This window comes from Capsicum annuum, chromosome 6 (assembly GCF_002878395.1).
Source record: "Capsicum annuum cultivar UCD-10X-F1 chromosome 6, UCD10Xv1.1, whole genome shotgun sequence".
Taxonomy (NCBI): domain Eukaryota; kingdom Viridiplantae; phylum Streptophyta; class Magnoliopsida; order Solanales; family Solanaceae; genus Capsicum; species Capsicum annuum.
In genome coordinates this window covers 28,119,163-28,136,216 of record NC_061116.1, presented here as the reverse complement: position 1 = coordinate 28,136,216, position 17,054 = coordinate 28,119,163, and the positions used below count along the sequence as shown (strand labels likewise).

Genomic DNA, 17,054 nt, shown 5'->3' with positions numbered 1-17,054 from the left:
CTACAGTATTTTTCATGTTTTTCAGACTTCAGTATTTCAGTTTTGTTTTGGTATCGAGATACCACTCTATGTCAGACGTTATTGTTATTATTCAGTTATCAGTATTGAACCTTACGGCCTCTCCGTGCATGTTTCCGCATTTTCATGTCATATTATGCAGTGTACAGGTACAGATATCAGTCATGGGTTAGCTTGTGGTCCTTTGGGATCATAAGCACCATCTAGCGTTCCAGTTCAGATAATTGGGGCGTTACAAAAACATACCCAAAAAGCATTATATCTAACAAAATAACCTCAGAAACCTGTATATTTTCCTCGTTTTAAGCATCGAAAGTGCTATATTTCTACAGCACATCAGGTAACTAGATGAGTCATCACCAGCATGGAAGAAAAGTTGGCAACGAATAGAAAGAAGACTGACAACTAGTCATCGTCAAACCCTACAACTCGTTGTCAGAAGCGTAGTCACTACCAACCTTGTAATTCAAATTTGTTTAGGATAAATTTATTTTTTATATATAAATACTCATTGTTGGTCTATTGTTTTAGGTTACAATCTACTACTACTTTCAAGGCATATTATTGTTTTTGCAAGTACATCAATTTTTAGGGTTTCAATTCAAAGAGTGATTTGCGATTTTCATCTTATTCTTCGTAAGTTCATATTCATGACTTCTTCTTAGAATTATTATTTTATGCTTATGAGTAGCTAAACACCACACCTAAGATTGTGGAAATTGTGATGGATTAACGAGGTAGTGTTCGTAGTGTGAAGTGATTCTCAAAGGGTTTTTGAGTGTGTATTATTTTTTCTCTTTTGTTTGATTGCTTTTTAGTGTAGGCCTATGTTAGAACTCACCTTATATTTTCTCATGGTGAAAGTAGAGGTAAACAATGGGAAAAGGGAATAATCGACAGGAGTGTTGGAGTTATCAACCTTCAATGACTAACTTAAGCCGATAATCCGGGAAAGCCAAAGTTGAGATCCAAGATAGGGGATAGTAGTGCAAAACTCAAGCGAAGAGAACACTTAATTGAGGATAGTTGCTTAAACAAACGCATAAAGTCATTTAAGTAAACCCAATCTATCGATTCTACATTCCAAGCAGCACGAGAGATCACTAAGTGCGAAAAACCTATGAAGTTATTGGGAAACACAATCCTAGGGCTTCTCTTTTACTAATTACAAATCAAACAAAATCAACAACTGTTATTATTGAAATTCTGATTCACAAAACCCCCCTTTTACTGAAAATTACTTACTAATCGCTTCGATAGAGATCTTGATTGATATTTCAACCAATTTTCTATGGGATCTACCCCAATCTGGTAGGGTTTTATATTTGATCGACGATCGTTTTATATTTTGTTTATAGGTATAATTTGGGAGAAATCCTAGGGCTCCAACACCAAGTACTAGCTAAGCATCCTCAACATCTCTAGATCTAGTCCTCACCACCTCGTAGAAAAGAATGGAATACAAGTTTTGAATAATGGGCATAAATAACCTGCACGAGAAGGAATCAATTTAGAGATGTTTTTCCTAAACATGTCTTATAGCCTCTCAAACATAGATATAGAAGTCAACGTATCGATCCGTGAGACTCTAGTAGACATCTTGCTCTTAACTTATGAAATTTGATGAATATGGTGCTTTGATAACAATTTGCCACGACTTAAAAATTGAGGTCATGATGGCACCTACCTCGATCCAGCTTTGGTAGGTAAGTTGAAACCCAAACCAAAAAGAAAAAATATATAGAATAAATAACGCAATACAAGACTTCTAGAACAAACGCAGACCATAATATGTAACATAATATCCGAAAGAAAATACATAGAACCCCCAAAGCCTGGCGTCATTGTGAAGAGCATCTAATACAAATTTGACAACTGAATAATGCATAAGTCGGTCTTTTAAGTAAATAAAGACAAAAAGGATAGGATGAGGTCTTAAAGTCTACCTCGGACGCTGGAGCTCACCAGTACCTCAAAACGTCAATTTCTCACCATACCAATCGGCCACCACAAATCACACTGGTATTGGAATCTGCATTGAAAGGGCATAGAAGTAGGAGTGAGTATGGTTCACTTGTACTCAGTAGGTATCATAGATTGACCGAACAAAGTAGAAAACTAAATACCCAAAGAATACTATGAGCATGCTTCCACCTGCATACCAAAAAGTTCTCAAACGATAGCATACACCATATCTACTAACAATTTCTACAATGTAACATCTAAATAAGGCTAACTACACACGAAAATACAAGGAATACTAAGTATACGACAACACTCACATAAGAAAAATACAATGATACAATGCAATGCAATGATGGTGGGATAATGATGATGTAAGTCATCACCTTTTGAGCCTCTGTGCTTCAAGACGGGATCCACGGTGGTTTGCACCCTATATAATTTCTCAAATCTTAAACTCATATCTCAATCACCTTATCGACACAATTCAGAGTTGAGGATTTATAAAGTATCTCATTCTCTTTCAAAATCGGTGTTTCTCATGGTATCAATATCTGATGAATATGTATGTATGAAATGAGGATCTAATGTTTACATCCAATCAGCATGAAGATAATAATCAATTCAATATAGGTATAAATGAGCTCAGAATCAACTCAATATATCAATAATTCATGATATAAGCCCTCGCATGATGCCGCTGGAATAAATAGTCATCTACGACATCAATAATAAGCTCCGCATGGACATCACAATAATAATAATGACATTTAATGCACAAATAAGATCTACAATATCAAATAAAGACCCCACATGACATCACACTAAATATAATCTCTCAAGTCAATAATAATATGCATATAAGCCCCCACACGACAATACGGTAGTAATAATAACCTCGAAATACAATTTCCTTGTCTAATTTTCGAACACATAGCATGCTTTATGAGAATGTTTAACTACTCAACCCAGTCTGGAGAAAGTCAAATCATAACCTACATCAAAGAGCCGAAATTCAAGCCCAGATCCTTCAACGTAGAGCCTTTCTTTCATGAGCAATCTCAAAACGAACTAAATCTATTAAAAATGTAATCTATACGTCAAAAAAACTAATGATACTCATATTGACTATATTTATTTTGGGTTCAAAAATAATTTTGAAAAATAGGTTCGAAATTGAAAGGGGTAAATTTAAATTTTTATTTTAGAAACGTGTTCCTCGTACCAGGAGGAGTCTAAATATGAAAGCTCATGTAAAAACAAGGTGATATCGACCTTTAAATTAAATTAAAACCAAGTTAATGTTTTATCGAGTGAAAACCCCAAAAATTCAATTTGAAATTAACTTTTTAAAGTCATTTAGAAGATAAAAATCAATAGAAATTGATGAAAATTGGAGTGTATAGCTTACCTAAGAAAGATTGAGGAAGAATCCCCTTTAGAATTGCCTTTCCTGAGGTCCCCAAGTCCATAAATAGTGAACAATCACGAAAATGGAGAATTTATACTATTCAGGTAAACAGTATCTCGCGATCACGGTCACCTCGCGATCGCGAGGGTCAACATTGTCTGGCATTAAGTTGGTTATCGCAATCTCGCAGCTGGGTCTCACGACTGTGATGAGTGAACCTGACTCAATCCATCATTTAACTTTTTCCAATCATAGTGTCCCCCCTCACAATCGCGATGAGTAACTGGATCAAGGGCTGCAATCGCGACATATATCAACACGGTCGCAATGAATCCCTTAATGTTGCACTAGAAAACTGCACTAACAATTTGGGACTTGAAAAATTTTGAGGATTCCATAGAAATAAACTAGACATGCTACTAGGCTTTTTTCGACATTCCTTACTCAATGGAAACATCAAAATTTATGAAAAGAGATTGTTTACAATAATTTAGCCCTCAAGACTCTTTACGCTTATTTTTAACTAGTTGCGTCTAAAGGGTCAAGATGCAATATAAAAAGATTCAGAACGCGAACTAACTACTCTACTAACTCAAAATCGATATTTTCAATCTAAAGAAACTGTCCAAATCACCATGTGACACGCAAATCACAAAACATTGATCAAAGTCAAACTGGTCACTTTAGAAACCCCCAAGGACCTCAAACTCACTCAAATGACTCATGAACTCATCAAAAACTGTGGCAACCAATTCCACATCTTACAAATAGCATAGAAAAACCATGAAAAAGGACAAAACGGTCAAAACACACAAAAAGATGAAATTCACAATTATGATTGTTACATTATGTCAACTTGATGATTGTGTACCTTTGATTTTAATGTTTTTAGAGTTATCACCTAATTTTTAAGAAAATATAAACTTCGTTAGTCTGCGAAATCTATAAGATTAAAAAAATTATTTTTTCCAAGAAAAGGTGTTAAAACATTCCTCAAAACCCATCAAAAGATAGTCCGTAAACATAGTCTAAATACATTAGGGGAATTGTCTATTTGTCTATTATCTTTTTAAGGAAAATAAAATAGAAAGATAAAAAGTTAATAAATATAAAGGGTGATAAAGATATTGTATTCACATTAATGACTCATTTCTTGATTTCACATACTTCATCAACTGTATACAAGGTAAAAATAATAGTAGTAGTACATTTTTAATTATCTATTAAAATAGTAGTAAGTACTTTATTTTCAAGTATGCTAAATAGATGAAGTATGCTAAATAGATGAATTTGTTGCCATGTGATGAGAAGATCATGAGTTCAAAGACTTGAAAACAACCTCTCACAGAAATACAATATAAGAATGTATACAATACACTCTCCTGATGCCCTTCCCTCAATACTGCATATAAAAAAAATTAGTTCACAAGACTCCTTTTTTTTCCAAAATTCAGCACAAAGGTCTTATTTCACCCCTCCCTCCCTAGGGAACGACTCTTTTAACTCCCTCATTAACTCAAATCATTGTGAACTTATCCAATAACAGGTTTAAAAACTAAGAAACTGTATAATGAACATCCACAATACATATATTTATAATCAAACAATATTTCAAGATTATTCGAAATGGTATTTACTTTTTAAACCGACTCATTGAAATTCTAATCTTTTAAGTCTGCTAAATTGATATGCTAAATTGATATACTGCAATTGAATGAAATCAGGTTCAGCCCAAAGCTTTTTCCTATCCCTCCCTCGGAGCTCCCAACTTAGGGTTGGAGGAAGAGGGTGCAGCCCATCCAAGAAACCTTTCACAGAATTTTGAAAAAGGTAACATGAAAATGGCTATCTGCAGAGCTTGGCAAACTTTGGCAGTAAAGTGAAGGTTACACCCATTTCAACCCGTGGCAAAGATGGAAACCACACAAAATCACATATACCAAAAAAAGAACCATGCAAGGCATTGCAAATAACTCGAAGAAATGTACACGAAAATTCAATTGTAATTTTTTAAACTATCATCATATACACTTTCCACGTTTATGATGAATAAGATGAACTAACATTCACTAAAATGTTTCCAGTTCAACATAACTTACATTAGCAGAAAACAAAACCTTGCTGCTGCCCCACCTTTTCATGTACAAGTTGACAGCATATGTATCTTTGCTGCAAACTAGTGGTAAAGCCTCAAAGTACACCAATAATCTTCTATTGTGACCCATTCCATGAATACGATTCTGAAAAGTATACTAGCAGCCTTACCGTATATACTAACATCACATTCATGCAACAGATTTTTCGCCTTCAAGTGGAGCTTCCTCTTGTGTCATCCAACTCTCAGTCGAGCAAGGCCAGCCAAGTTTCTACAACAAAATTTTGGTCAGCCGCAAACATCAACCCCAAGGCAACAAATAAAATGCATGTTTAACTTGAAAAGTGCAGGTTTTCTAATCAATATGACAAAACGCTCAATTGGCTAGCAGTCACACCAAGGTGTCATAAAAAGAAAATTCCCAGTACAGTACATACTATAGTTTTCTGTATCATCAAACGTTCACAGGTACCAATTGTTAACTTCCGCTACATTCTGCTTTATTTTTGAGATTTAAAATTTTTAGAAAAGGTCATAACATTTTTCATATCCCAAACTGCCAGTCGGAAAGTGTTAGTAGATTACCCACAGGTAATTTTTATGACACTGCACATCCTTGGTGCGTTCATTTTAAATGACAGTATTTGATTGGACATGGGTTTAAGAAAGTTGGAACATAAAACATTATAGGGTTTGTTGTCTTAAACATGTCATAACATACCTATCCCTATAAGAGCATGTAAGCAAGGAAATATGAGAATTGAAAACGGCACAAAATTCAAATTTAATGATAACCTAATATTTTTCAAGAGTCCGTTCATAATAAATTTGTTAAAAAAATTAAATAGATTTAAATTAAATTAGTTATGCATTAAAGTTAAGCACATATACAACTATTATAATTTCAATTTGCAGCTCGATTATAAATACTCAATTGACAACTTAAAAATTTTAATCTACAATTACTTTTCCAAAAAACTGAATCTGCATCTCTAAAATGCTCAGCGTTTAAAAGAATGTGATTTCAAAATTACATTGTCCAGATACTACATAAATTAAGAGGGGGAACACCAATGGCCAACGGGGAAAATATCGGAAGAGCCAGAAGAAGACCCTTTACTATAGCCCCGCTTACAATTTTATTGGCTGAACCCATTCATTGAAAACCATGTGTTCATTACTGAACAGATGAGAGCAGCCCAGAGCATTGGATTCTCCAACACCATCCTACATGAGTTGGATTCTCCAACACCATACCACATGTATTGTAACCCAACTTATAAGGATTACACTTGGATTTTGGATTAATTTTTTTTTCTTTTTCACTTTCTTCTTAGAGAAAAGGCCATGAGAATATCAACTTTTAATCTATCTAGCTTCTTAAAGATTATCAATGCCTGAAAACATGCTCAAACTCATTCCTCATCTGTCAAGACTTACAAGAGGTATAGAGCATCTTCTAGGAATAAACAAAAATGTTGATGTAACAACTTCAGAAGTCTCATATAATTTCCCCAATGATCTAATGCTTTCTGGAAAAAGTGATGTTAATTCTGCAGGTTCATTTCAAAGTGTGGGGGTTGAAGTATTAATTATTAATTATGGCGGGAATGGGGAACTTCAAGGGGGAACTATAATCCCTCAATTTTTCCGCCTCATCGTCTCTGAAAGTATGGACAGAACAATCTGATCAGTTGAGATAACACTAGGGATAAAATATAAAAGAAACATAATTACTCTTAAACCAAAATATGAGGCTGTTGATGGGATTTTTCACGTCATGGCCGTAAACCAAAGGAAAAAGGGATATTAAAATAAACTAAAAACAGGGAAGAGTAAATAATGATCCTGCGGCAGCTAGAGAAAGCAGCAGGTAAGAAAGCATAAAAAACAAGTTATTAAAAAGTCAACAAACTTGAGCATTTCAAAGATCAAACTTATTTATCAAGTTGCAAACAAAAGCTCGGCAGTGAGGTGATCATATAACTCCAGGAAAGAGAATATATATGTATAGATCTGCTTTACCTTATTCAATGAATAATCACTTTGTTGCTCCAACTCACGCAAAACCTCCACTGTCAGCCCAAACCATTCATCAATCCAGGCAAAACAATTACGATGACTTTCAAGGAAAAGCGACCTTTCCCCCTACAAAAAGATACAACAGTTATTCGTGATCAATGGTGATAGGGACCATAAAAAATGGAACTTTAACGTCTTCATAAGAAATTGTGAAAACAAAAAGAACAGTTATTCACAGAACTGATTCAGCTGAACTATCAATTGTACACTCTTACTCAAGTGAGTGATCATTTATACAGGGCACTAAAGGACCAAAAACTCAGGTGATCTTCATTAAACAGCCGCAGAAAGCACTAGATCACCCAAATCTGAAAATTAAGCACACTGACTAGATCTCAACACATTCTTTAACCTTCCTCATTTACAATCAGCAATACGAAGCTCAGAACCGACATATAGGACATCAGTTTTGATGAGGAAACCAGCATTGGCAGTGTCAATATATAAGATTAAGAGAGACCACTTGCTACTGCAAGCATAGATTTCAAAGACCTTAGGCTATCCTCCTTTGGACGATGCATCAAATAATTTAATATGCCATGAATTATTTTTTACATGTCACCACCTCATTAGATAGTCAATATTGGTAAAATGTATCCCAAAAATTATGAATATTTTAGTGTTGAGGTTCCTCCTAGAAAAGGCTAATGCTCTAGATTCATTACAAACAGACAATATAAAGTTACAATTCCTCAAAAACTCAATTATTTAATGTAGTATCCAAAATTTATACCGCCATCAAAGCCTGTTCCAATCTGCTCCCAAAGCCCCAGTATGGAGAATCTACAGTCACCAGCTTATACGCTGTCATAACGGGACTACAATGGTCCTGCCAATATCAAGAAACATTGGAGTTAACAGGACGCCTTAAATAGTGGAACTCCCATTGAGCTATCGTGAATTTTTTTCGCAACTGAAGCAAAATTTGGTCAACGTTAATCCACAACAACATATGAAAGGCAAAAGAAGTTTATCACAGAATAAACAGTAGTCAGACGCAGCAGCCCTCATGAAAAGGCATGTAATCTTGTCAGTCTCTAAGGGAAGACATTAGCAACAGTTTTAGAACATCCTAATGAAATACATTCTATTGGTATCATACTATCAAGCAAAAAATGATATTCATGCTAGTTTGCTCTATATCACCAAATATAATGAATCAACTAAAGAAGAACCAAAATGAAGCATCAACACTCTCGATTGAATTACTCCCACCCCCTCCCAAACCCAAAAAATAATTTTAAAAAAAAGAACAAAGGAAGCATAACTGCATGCTTTCAACCTCAACATTAATAGTTGAAGGTGCTACAGTTGCGCCGGTGACTCGGACTCTTTACATAGGGAGTTGCACCCGTGTCGGCATGGTATGGGACGGGTGTGGGTTCCATATCATATCCGGACACCAATTTTTAGTACTTTCCCCAAAATCGATGGAGAAATTCGGGGATACAATAATTTCTGTAAGCAAAACAAAAGCTAAGGTGTCCAGCTTTTATATATAAATTTCTGTGAAATTTCTGTCAGTTCTTTTCCTTCATCTTCCCCCGGGATTCTCCCTTTGGTCAATTTTAACTCCTCAGAATACCTTGTAAGTTTTCTACACAAAGTCTCATATTTAGACATATAACTCATTTTTTAGATATTTGACTTATTTTCCGGGATTCTCCCTTTGATCAATTTTAACTCCTCGGAATACCTTGTAAGCTTACACAAAGTCTCATATTTAGACATATAACTCATTTTTTAGATATTGGACTTATTTTTAACCAAATCACCACACCCGTATCCCTACCTGGATCCGTACCCCAAAATCGTAACAGTTAGGATTACAACTTGTTTTCATAGCTAATAACCATTTTGAATTCAAGGTGCTTCTATTACACTTTTCCTCTGTTAAAGAGGATCATACAAAAACTTTAATGTTAAAGCTTTTACTGAAGCATTTCTCCTTGTCCTTTGAAGGACACCAAGTCTAACGCAGCAAAAGAAGTGAAGGCTGCTATAATCAGAGTCTAAAACTACTCTTTAAAAAAATAAAAGGGGACCAGTTATGTTTTTTAAGGTGGTACTCATATTTTCAAGTACGTTTACCTTGGTGGAATATAGTAAATAGATAAACAAAAGTAAGAAAGCTAAGAGGTAGTTAGAACAAGAACTCCAAACGTCCAATCTGTTTCCAAGTCAACAAAAGGACCTTCTAAAAAGGAGATGAGGGGGGTATTATGCACTTCTCCTGTACAAAGGATTTCACAAACCTGCCAGTCTTCCAAGAGCGGTCCACGGCCGCTTCTTGCTGAGTGGAAATTAGACAAATCAACATTGTTTCTTCCCACTATGTAACTCCAATAATCAGTGGCAGCTGAAGCAATATCAATAACTTCCACCTGTCTAACTGCCAGTTGGTCCTCACTTAGGCCGTGCACCTATTACATTATTATCTCAAGTTAATATCAAGATACCCACAGGAAAAATGGCACTGGAAGTAGTGAACTTAATCAAGCATGAAAGACTAGCAGGACAACCAATTTTAATGCTATTGAAACCCTTGTTAACTTACATTCTCAGAGCATCCATTATCAGCTTTGTGGATGGTGTCAATGCTCATAAAGAACTTTGAAAAATATGGAGACTGCAAAAAGAAATCAACGAAAGATTTTAATACTGCACATTGTATCAGACTTCGATAATACAAAGATAGTTGGGGACTGTGGATATCACAAGTAATTACCTTAACAACTGCATTGAATGGTGAAACATGCCCGACAGAAACCGTTAAATAGGTTAGTACGAAGGAAGAAGGAAGACATGTATACTAACCAAGAAAAGAGCATTAATTTCAAGTAAGAACATAAACCTGATCTACATCTAGGATATGCATTCCACGCTTCCTCTTGCATCACAAGGGCATCAACTGGTGCAAATGTAGTCAACCAAGATGGTGCTTTGCTGCAATGATGAGGCGAACCGAGTTTGACGATAAGCTTTTGATTTTTAAACGGAGTTGCTCAAAAGGTTTTCTATAAGTTGAATCCAACCAAACAAAACATTTGCCTAACATTAAAAATCCCTACCAGATATATGGTGCCATAAGAACCACTATAGCTACTAATCCCAGTGGCGCCAAAAAACAATAGGTGATTTCTTCGCATCTATGGTAGATAGAGTTACCTAGTACGTGTTATTGCGGGTGGCAGGCTACCAAGGCCAGCTCAAGCCTAAAGCAACTAAAGTCGTTGCTTTAGGCCTTTGAATTTTCGGGGCCCCTAAATTTTCTAATATGTGTATATAGCTTCATTTATAATTATATGGTGTTTCTAATTTGAGAAAATCCTTCAAAAATAAACTATTCTTGAAACTAAAAAGTATTTTACCAACTTAGTTCCAATTAATTAAATGTCTCAAAGAAAAAAGTAATTCTTTAATGGTATAGAATTTCATGTACCCCTGTATTATTTTACTTGATCTTCTTTCTAAATATGTTTGTTTCACATTAGTTGTTCATTTTCACAAATCAAGTGATTTATTACTTCTTTCTCATATTACCTCGCTATTAAATAATTAAAGAAAATAGTAATTGTTAGATTTCGAGTTTCAAGACATCATTAATAGGGTTAATTTTGTAAAATAAACTCAAATTAATGTTTTTAATGGGTGTGCCAAGTCAAAAGAAATCAAGTAAAGTGGAATGAAGAAAGTATTAAAACAAGATTAATTTTGAAAATCTCCAAAACACACCTATTTTGGAACAAAATGAAGAGGATAACAACCCCCCCCCCCCCAATTGAAGTTTTGCTTTGGGCCACCGTATTTATTGTCCTTCGGAATTGGTCGAAGTGTTCGAAGTGTATCGTGAGCTTGACCGGACACCATGGTTTATCCAAAAAAAAAAAAAAAAAAAAGCTTCTATAGCTACTTTTTACCTCATAAAAATTAAATTTTAAGATTATGCCCCACAATAACCAGTAAATAGGTTTCTTATGACATAACCACCATGTCCAAACTCTTTGTACTTAACTTACAATAATTGCTGACTCAATTGATTCAAGATAGAATATAGCAATAATAAACAGAACTCATTAAGAAAATTTGAACTCAAGTTACCTCTGCAAGTGGTAAACTTTTGATGTGTATTGGCCCTCTCCAAATCCATCATCACTAAATGGTTTGTTTTGTAATACCTCCACTCCTTCATCACCTGTGGTGCTTTGCTGTTGCATTTTCATGACCATGTACATCTGAGCTACCTGATACTGCAATACAACTACAAAATTAATTATCCATGAGATACCAAAATAAGCATTCAGTTTATCCTCAAAGTTGTTCAATTTGGCCTACCTCTTCCAATGACAAGGGCATCACAATTCGACTTTAGAGAATCCCCAAGTGACAAAGAAGTCATTTGGTCAAGGAAATACCAACAAAATGGAAAATCTCAAATTTGTTTGGAATTCAACGAAGAGTTTAAAATGGCAGCCTGATGCACCTAATCTCCCACGATACACAACGTCTAGGAAACGGCCAGGCGACAAGGGTCTACTGTGAGCAGCCTTGCCTTACATTTCTGCAAGAATTGTTTCCACAGCTTGAAGCCATGACCACTTGGTCCATGGCAGCAACTTTACTCGTTACAATAAGGGTCCCCTTCAATTCACAGAGTTTATGGAAATAAAATAAAAGACAGTTTTTGAAGCTAAAAAAAATCTCTAGTATCAACTACCTTTTCTGTCTAGTGGAATGCACAAATGTAAATGTAAAGATTAAATAGTTTGTAAATATTGAAGTGTACCAAATCCTATATGAATAGAAAAGGAAATCAGGGAGCCAAACAAATTGGGATGGACAGAGTACAAAATAAAGTTCAATATCCTGATATTTGACAAAGGGGTGTCAAGAATAACTGATAAAGTCGCTGTCATGGTCTTGTTTCCAAGTGACAGGAAGTCACGCATTCAAGCAGTGAAGACAGCCTTAGGCAAAAATGCAGGGTTGCTTACAAATATACCGTTATGGTCCGTTCCCTTCCCGGAACCGATGCATATGCACCAGACTCTAAGAATTGACTAAAAAGCACAAAAAAAAAAAAAAAGAAGAAATGAAGCTCATACTCATATATGAACAAAGATTACCTTCGTGATCATTCAAAATCAATCTCAATATGGATATCAACTAAGCACGCATAATCTTAAACATGACATAATTAAAAATAAATAAATAAATTAGAATTTCATCACTAAAGGATACAATTCCTTAATCTGAACCATTCTCTCAAGTCAATGGTTGACAAAAATAACTCCTTTGACCAAGCAAAGTGACTTTAAACTTGAATGAAACGCTGCAATTTCAATGACCCAATAAGCCAAAACAAGTCAGCAAGCAGGGGAAAAGAAAGACGAATTTTACATCGACCACAACTTCTCTCCTATGAGAGACTTCTCTTCTATGAGAATGAGAAAGAAAGAGAGAAGTTGCAGAGGATGGTAGTGTTATGGCAGACGCGGGAGAACTTTCCAGAAAAAGATGGTGCTGAGCAGACACGTTTGACTTGAGGTAAGAGGCGGTTCTTCTAAATCGACGTGTCATCTTGTGCCTTGATCCCTAGTTTTTTTTTTTCGCGTCAAAATGGCCAAATGGCCGTTCTTTGAGCTTTCCAAGGAGATATCTTTTTTAAAAAAAAAAAAAAGGAGTTATTATTTTTATTTACATTATATTTCCTCCGTTCCAAATTATTCGTTTCAAATTAAAATAACATAATGATTAAAAAAATAATTAATAACATACATAATTTACCATAGTACCCATATTAAATGATTTTACATTTTAATTTGAAGAAAAAATAATTAATGCAAAGGATAAACATAAAAAAAAAAAAAATTATCTCTTTTTAATTAATGAAAAAAGATAAGTAAAATGAGAAATTAAATTAGGAAATTTGAGATGAACAATTTGAGACGGAGGAAGTACATAATCTTAGGGTCATTTGATGTGAGAAATAAAGAATAAATAATCTTATGAAGAATTATTTTATTTTATATCTGATGTGATAAAGAAATAGACATTGAAGGTCCGACATTGAAAATAATAAATTGGGTGGCCTAATTCTGATACCATGATAAAGAAATGAACATTTGGCCTAACTCAACCTCAAAAGTTAACTCATAAAGAGAGGATTGTCCAAAACCAGTGGGACTCCAACATGGTGTGAGGTATAAATTAGTATCGAGACTGTTTATCCCATTATTTATCTTATAGTAATAAAATAAATTATCTCATATAAATGATATGATAATTTATTCTGAAATAACTAATTTCAAAATTAATTATCTCAGGATAGATCTTTCCCCGACCCCTTGATGTCATCTCAATTTTTTTAGCGTTTCTATTTTTGCACATTTTTATTACTCCCTCCGTCCCATCCCCATTTTAAAATTTGAGTGTTTCTACTTTTGCACATCTTTATTACTCCTTTCGTCCCATTTTTATTTTATGTGTCATAATTTAATCTAATACGAAGTTTAAAAAAATATTTTTTTATTAAATTATTTTTTATTAAAAATATATATACTATTGTTATATTTAATTAATTGGAATCAATAAAAATAAAAGTAAAATTATATCTTTAAATAATTATTAAATAAGAAAAGATGATATTCTTTTAGGAACGGACCAAAAAGAAAATGTCGATACACGAAATGAGATGGAGGGAGCATATTTTTAAATTTTTTTATTATTTATATCTATATCTATAATCTATATCTATAACTATATCTATATAATCTGTATAATATATTAAAAGTGTGAAGACCCTTAGAAAAGTGATTTGAACATTTTGTCCTTCATTAAAAAGATCTTTCTTTAGACAAAATTATCTTTTCACTATTTTATTTAATTTATTATTTAATTATTTGTATTATATTAACTAGACTCCTAAAATATATGGGACTGTAAAAATATATGGAAGGAAAATCAATTAATATTTTCCTTTGTAATTATCAATTAGAAAAATACTCATAAAATAGAATAGAAAAATACTCCTAAAATAGGACTCTATTAAGGAAATATTTCTATAAATATTGAAATGCACATTAAACTAGAGAAGAAATAGATTTACTTATTGTGAAAATATGATTGATACTAATCTAACTTGATTTAGTTGTATGTCCAGATTGGTGGATGCTTAATTTTCTAATTCTCAACTTCGTCACTATTTTTGTCAACATAATAGAATTCAATGTCTGTGTATATATCTTCATTGTTTTCATTCAAGTCATTCTTTAGGTTCAAAATTTTCTCTCAGACAAAAATTATTTTCATCAAAACTGAAGTTTTGTGATCACTATTGTATTATTTTGTTGTAGTATACAGGTCAAAGATGAATTTACAGGTGGTAGATGAATGTCGGTCGGCTTTGAGAGATTTTTTTTAGTTAAAGGTCAGGTTTAATTGTATTGTTTTTATACCATATTGTTTTGTTACAGTTTAGAGGTGGTAGATGAATGTTGATCAGCTTTGATAAATTTTTTTGGTAAATGTTAGATTTAATTAATTAAATTCTCCAAAAGATGTTGAATTTAATTATTGTATTCATCTTTATTATTTTAAAAAATATCTTATTTAGTGTAGCATTTGATTTCAATAAAGTGAGGTACACGCGCGAGGCGCGTACACCTAAACTAGTTATATTAAAAGTATGAAAAGCCTTAAAAATATTATTTGAACTTTTTGCCTTTCATTAAAAATCTCTGCTTTAGATAAAATTGTTTTTTCACCATTTTCCTGACATTTAAGAGTTGAAAATTAATCAAATAATTATAGGTAAACTTTTCCTTATTAGAAGTCATCAGAATTAATGACAATTAATACTTTTTTCATTAGCTTAAGAATTCTAAATCAACTAAAATTGATTATAAAGATTCAAAAATTTAGAAATAAATATGAAAGCGTTAGATTAAGAACAATATAAGAAGTACCAAATTTTTTAAAATTTTAAGTAAGCAACCAAAGATTTTCTAAAGATTTAACCTTACAAATAAGGAAGTATTTTAAATATAGAAAAAATAAAAAAATAATTGTACTATAAATATGGTTGAAATCAATGCGTCTATCTTAGCCTCTAGCAGCAAGAAAAAGAGGCACTGCATGACAAACGCAAAAATGATGATTCATTAACCACTTGAAACTTTTAGTGGTAAAATATATATATGCTTACAATAAAATATATGTTATGTTTACATTATTATATTAAAGTATGAAGGATCTTTGAGAAGTGATTCGAACTTTTTGCACTTCATTAAAAATCTTCTCAATAGACAAAATCGTCTAATTTTAAATAATCAAAGGTTATACGTGCGGTTAAACTAGTTTAGATAAAATATAATTAATGTTAATTTTAAAAGAGATAAATTTAATTGGGTGAAATATTATTTACACCCTCCAATTTTTGACTTCAAAATCAAACTCCACCCCCCCCCCCCAACTTTGAGAAATTATCATTCTCGATCCTTTATCCGATACAATATCTATTTTACCCTTGACATTTACAATCCTTTATTTATATAATATTTAATATCCCCCATTTTGGAAGATCGTTAAGTTGGAATGATTGAATTTGGTCAATATTTGGAGATTCAAACATCGTAATAGAATTCAGTCAGTTTCATCAGTTTGAAATATTAATTTTTGGTTAGAAACGTAGTTGGTTAAGGTCTCTAGGCTTCCGATAAGATTTTGAAAATTTAGATAAGATTTGGAAAGTTATGGCCTAAGGGTGGCTCAACACTTGATGAAAACGATTTTCATTGAAAATTTTGACCGCTCCGTTGAGTCCGAAATATTAAATTTGATTTAGTAGCATAGTTGATTTATTTCTGTGGGGTCCCAAAAGAATCCACAGAGTTTGTTCAGAGATTTTTTACTTTGACCTTTACAGTTGATGTCTAGTACAACAAACATTTCTTTGCCTTCGAGAGCCTCCATTGAATTCACGAAGATGAAAGTATTTTTTATCATCGTGATAATGGAGGTATGCTTGTGATCGCAAAGAGTAAGCAGGATCTAGGTCGGGAATCACCTCCACGTTCGCATAGATAACGCCGTGTTAATAATGGGATTAGGCTGGGTTGGTCACGATCGCGATCAAGTCCTTGTGATTGCGTAGAAGGTAGTGAGTGGCAGCTTTAAATAGTTTCTTTTTGGGATTAAACCCCATTTCCAACATTTTTTAACTTCAAAACTCGGATTTGGACATTTTTAAAGGTGATTTGGAATATTTAACATTGAATCGTGATAATTTCCCACTTTTTTTTTACGATACTTATATGTTTTATATATAACTTTTTTATATAGATTACTAGTTGCATAAGGTCCGTGCTAAGCTCGGGCACAAGCTCATGATAACGAATATAAAATTTAATATATAACTTAAATCACATTTTTCTATTACATAATTAATTTAATTTAGTGATACGTTGATTATGTATGTCTGAAAAA

At 33.3% G+C, this 17,054-nt stretch overlaps 1 protein-coding gene across 4 annotated transcripts; it reads right to left on the bottom strand.

Moving 5' to 3' along the window:
- Positions 1-1,820: 1,820 nt before the first annotated feature.
- LOC107873445 (phosphatidylinositol transfer protein 1) lies at positions 1,821-13,144 on the bottom strand. Of its 4 annotated transcripts, XR_007056980.1 has the most exons (12): positions 12,810-13,144; positions 11,904-11,934; positions 11,670-11,818; positions 10,423-10,514; positions 10,297-10,304; positions 10,126-10,197; positions 9,824-9,991; positions 8,302-8,397; positions 7,512-7,634; positions 5,491-5,757; positions 3,392-3,686; positions 1,821-2,050 (listed from the first exon to the last, which is right to left on the bottom strand). XR_007056980.1 is itself a non-coding variant. In XM_016720302.2 (10 exons), the coding sequence occupies exons 1-10, from the start codon at positions 12,827-12,829 to the stop codon at positions 5,677-5,679; spliced, it is 840 nt and encodes a 279-aa protein (XP_016575788.2). In that variant the 5' UTR covers positions 12,830-13,144; the 3' UTR covers positions 5,375-5,676. The 4 variants fall into 4 exon arrangements, 2 of the variants coding, with proteins under 2 accessions (XP_016575788.2, XP_016575789.2); XR_001675338.2 differs by lacking the exon at positions 3,392-3,686; XM_016720302.2 differs by lacking the exons at positions 1,821-2,050; positions 3,392-3,686 and having other exon boundaries at positions 5,375-5,757.
- Between the last annotated feature and the right edge of the window lie 3,910 nt (positions 13,145-17,054).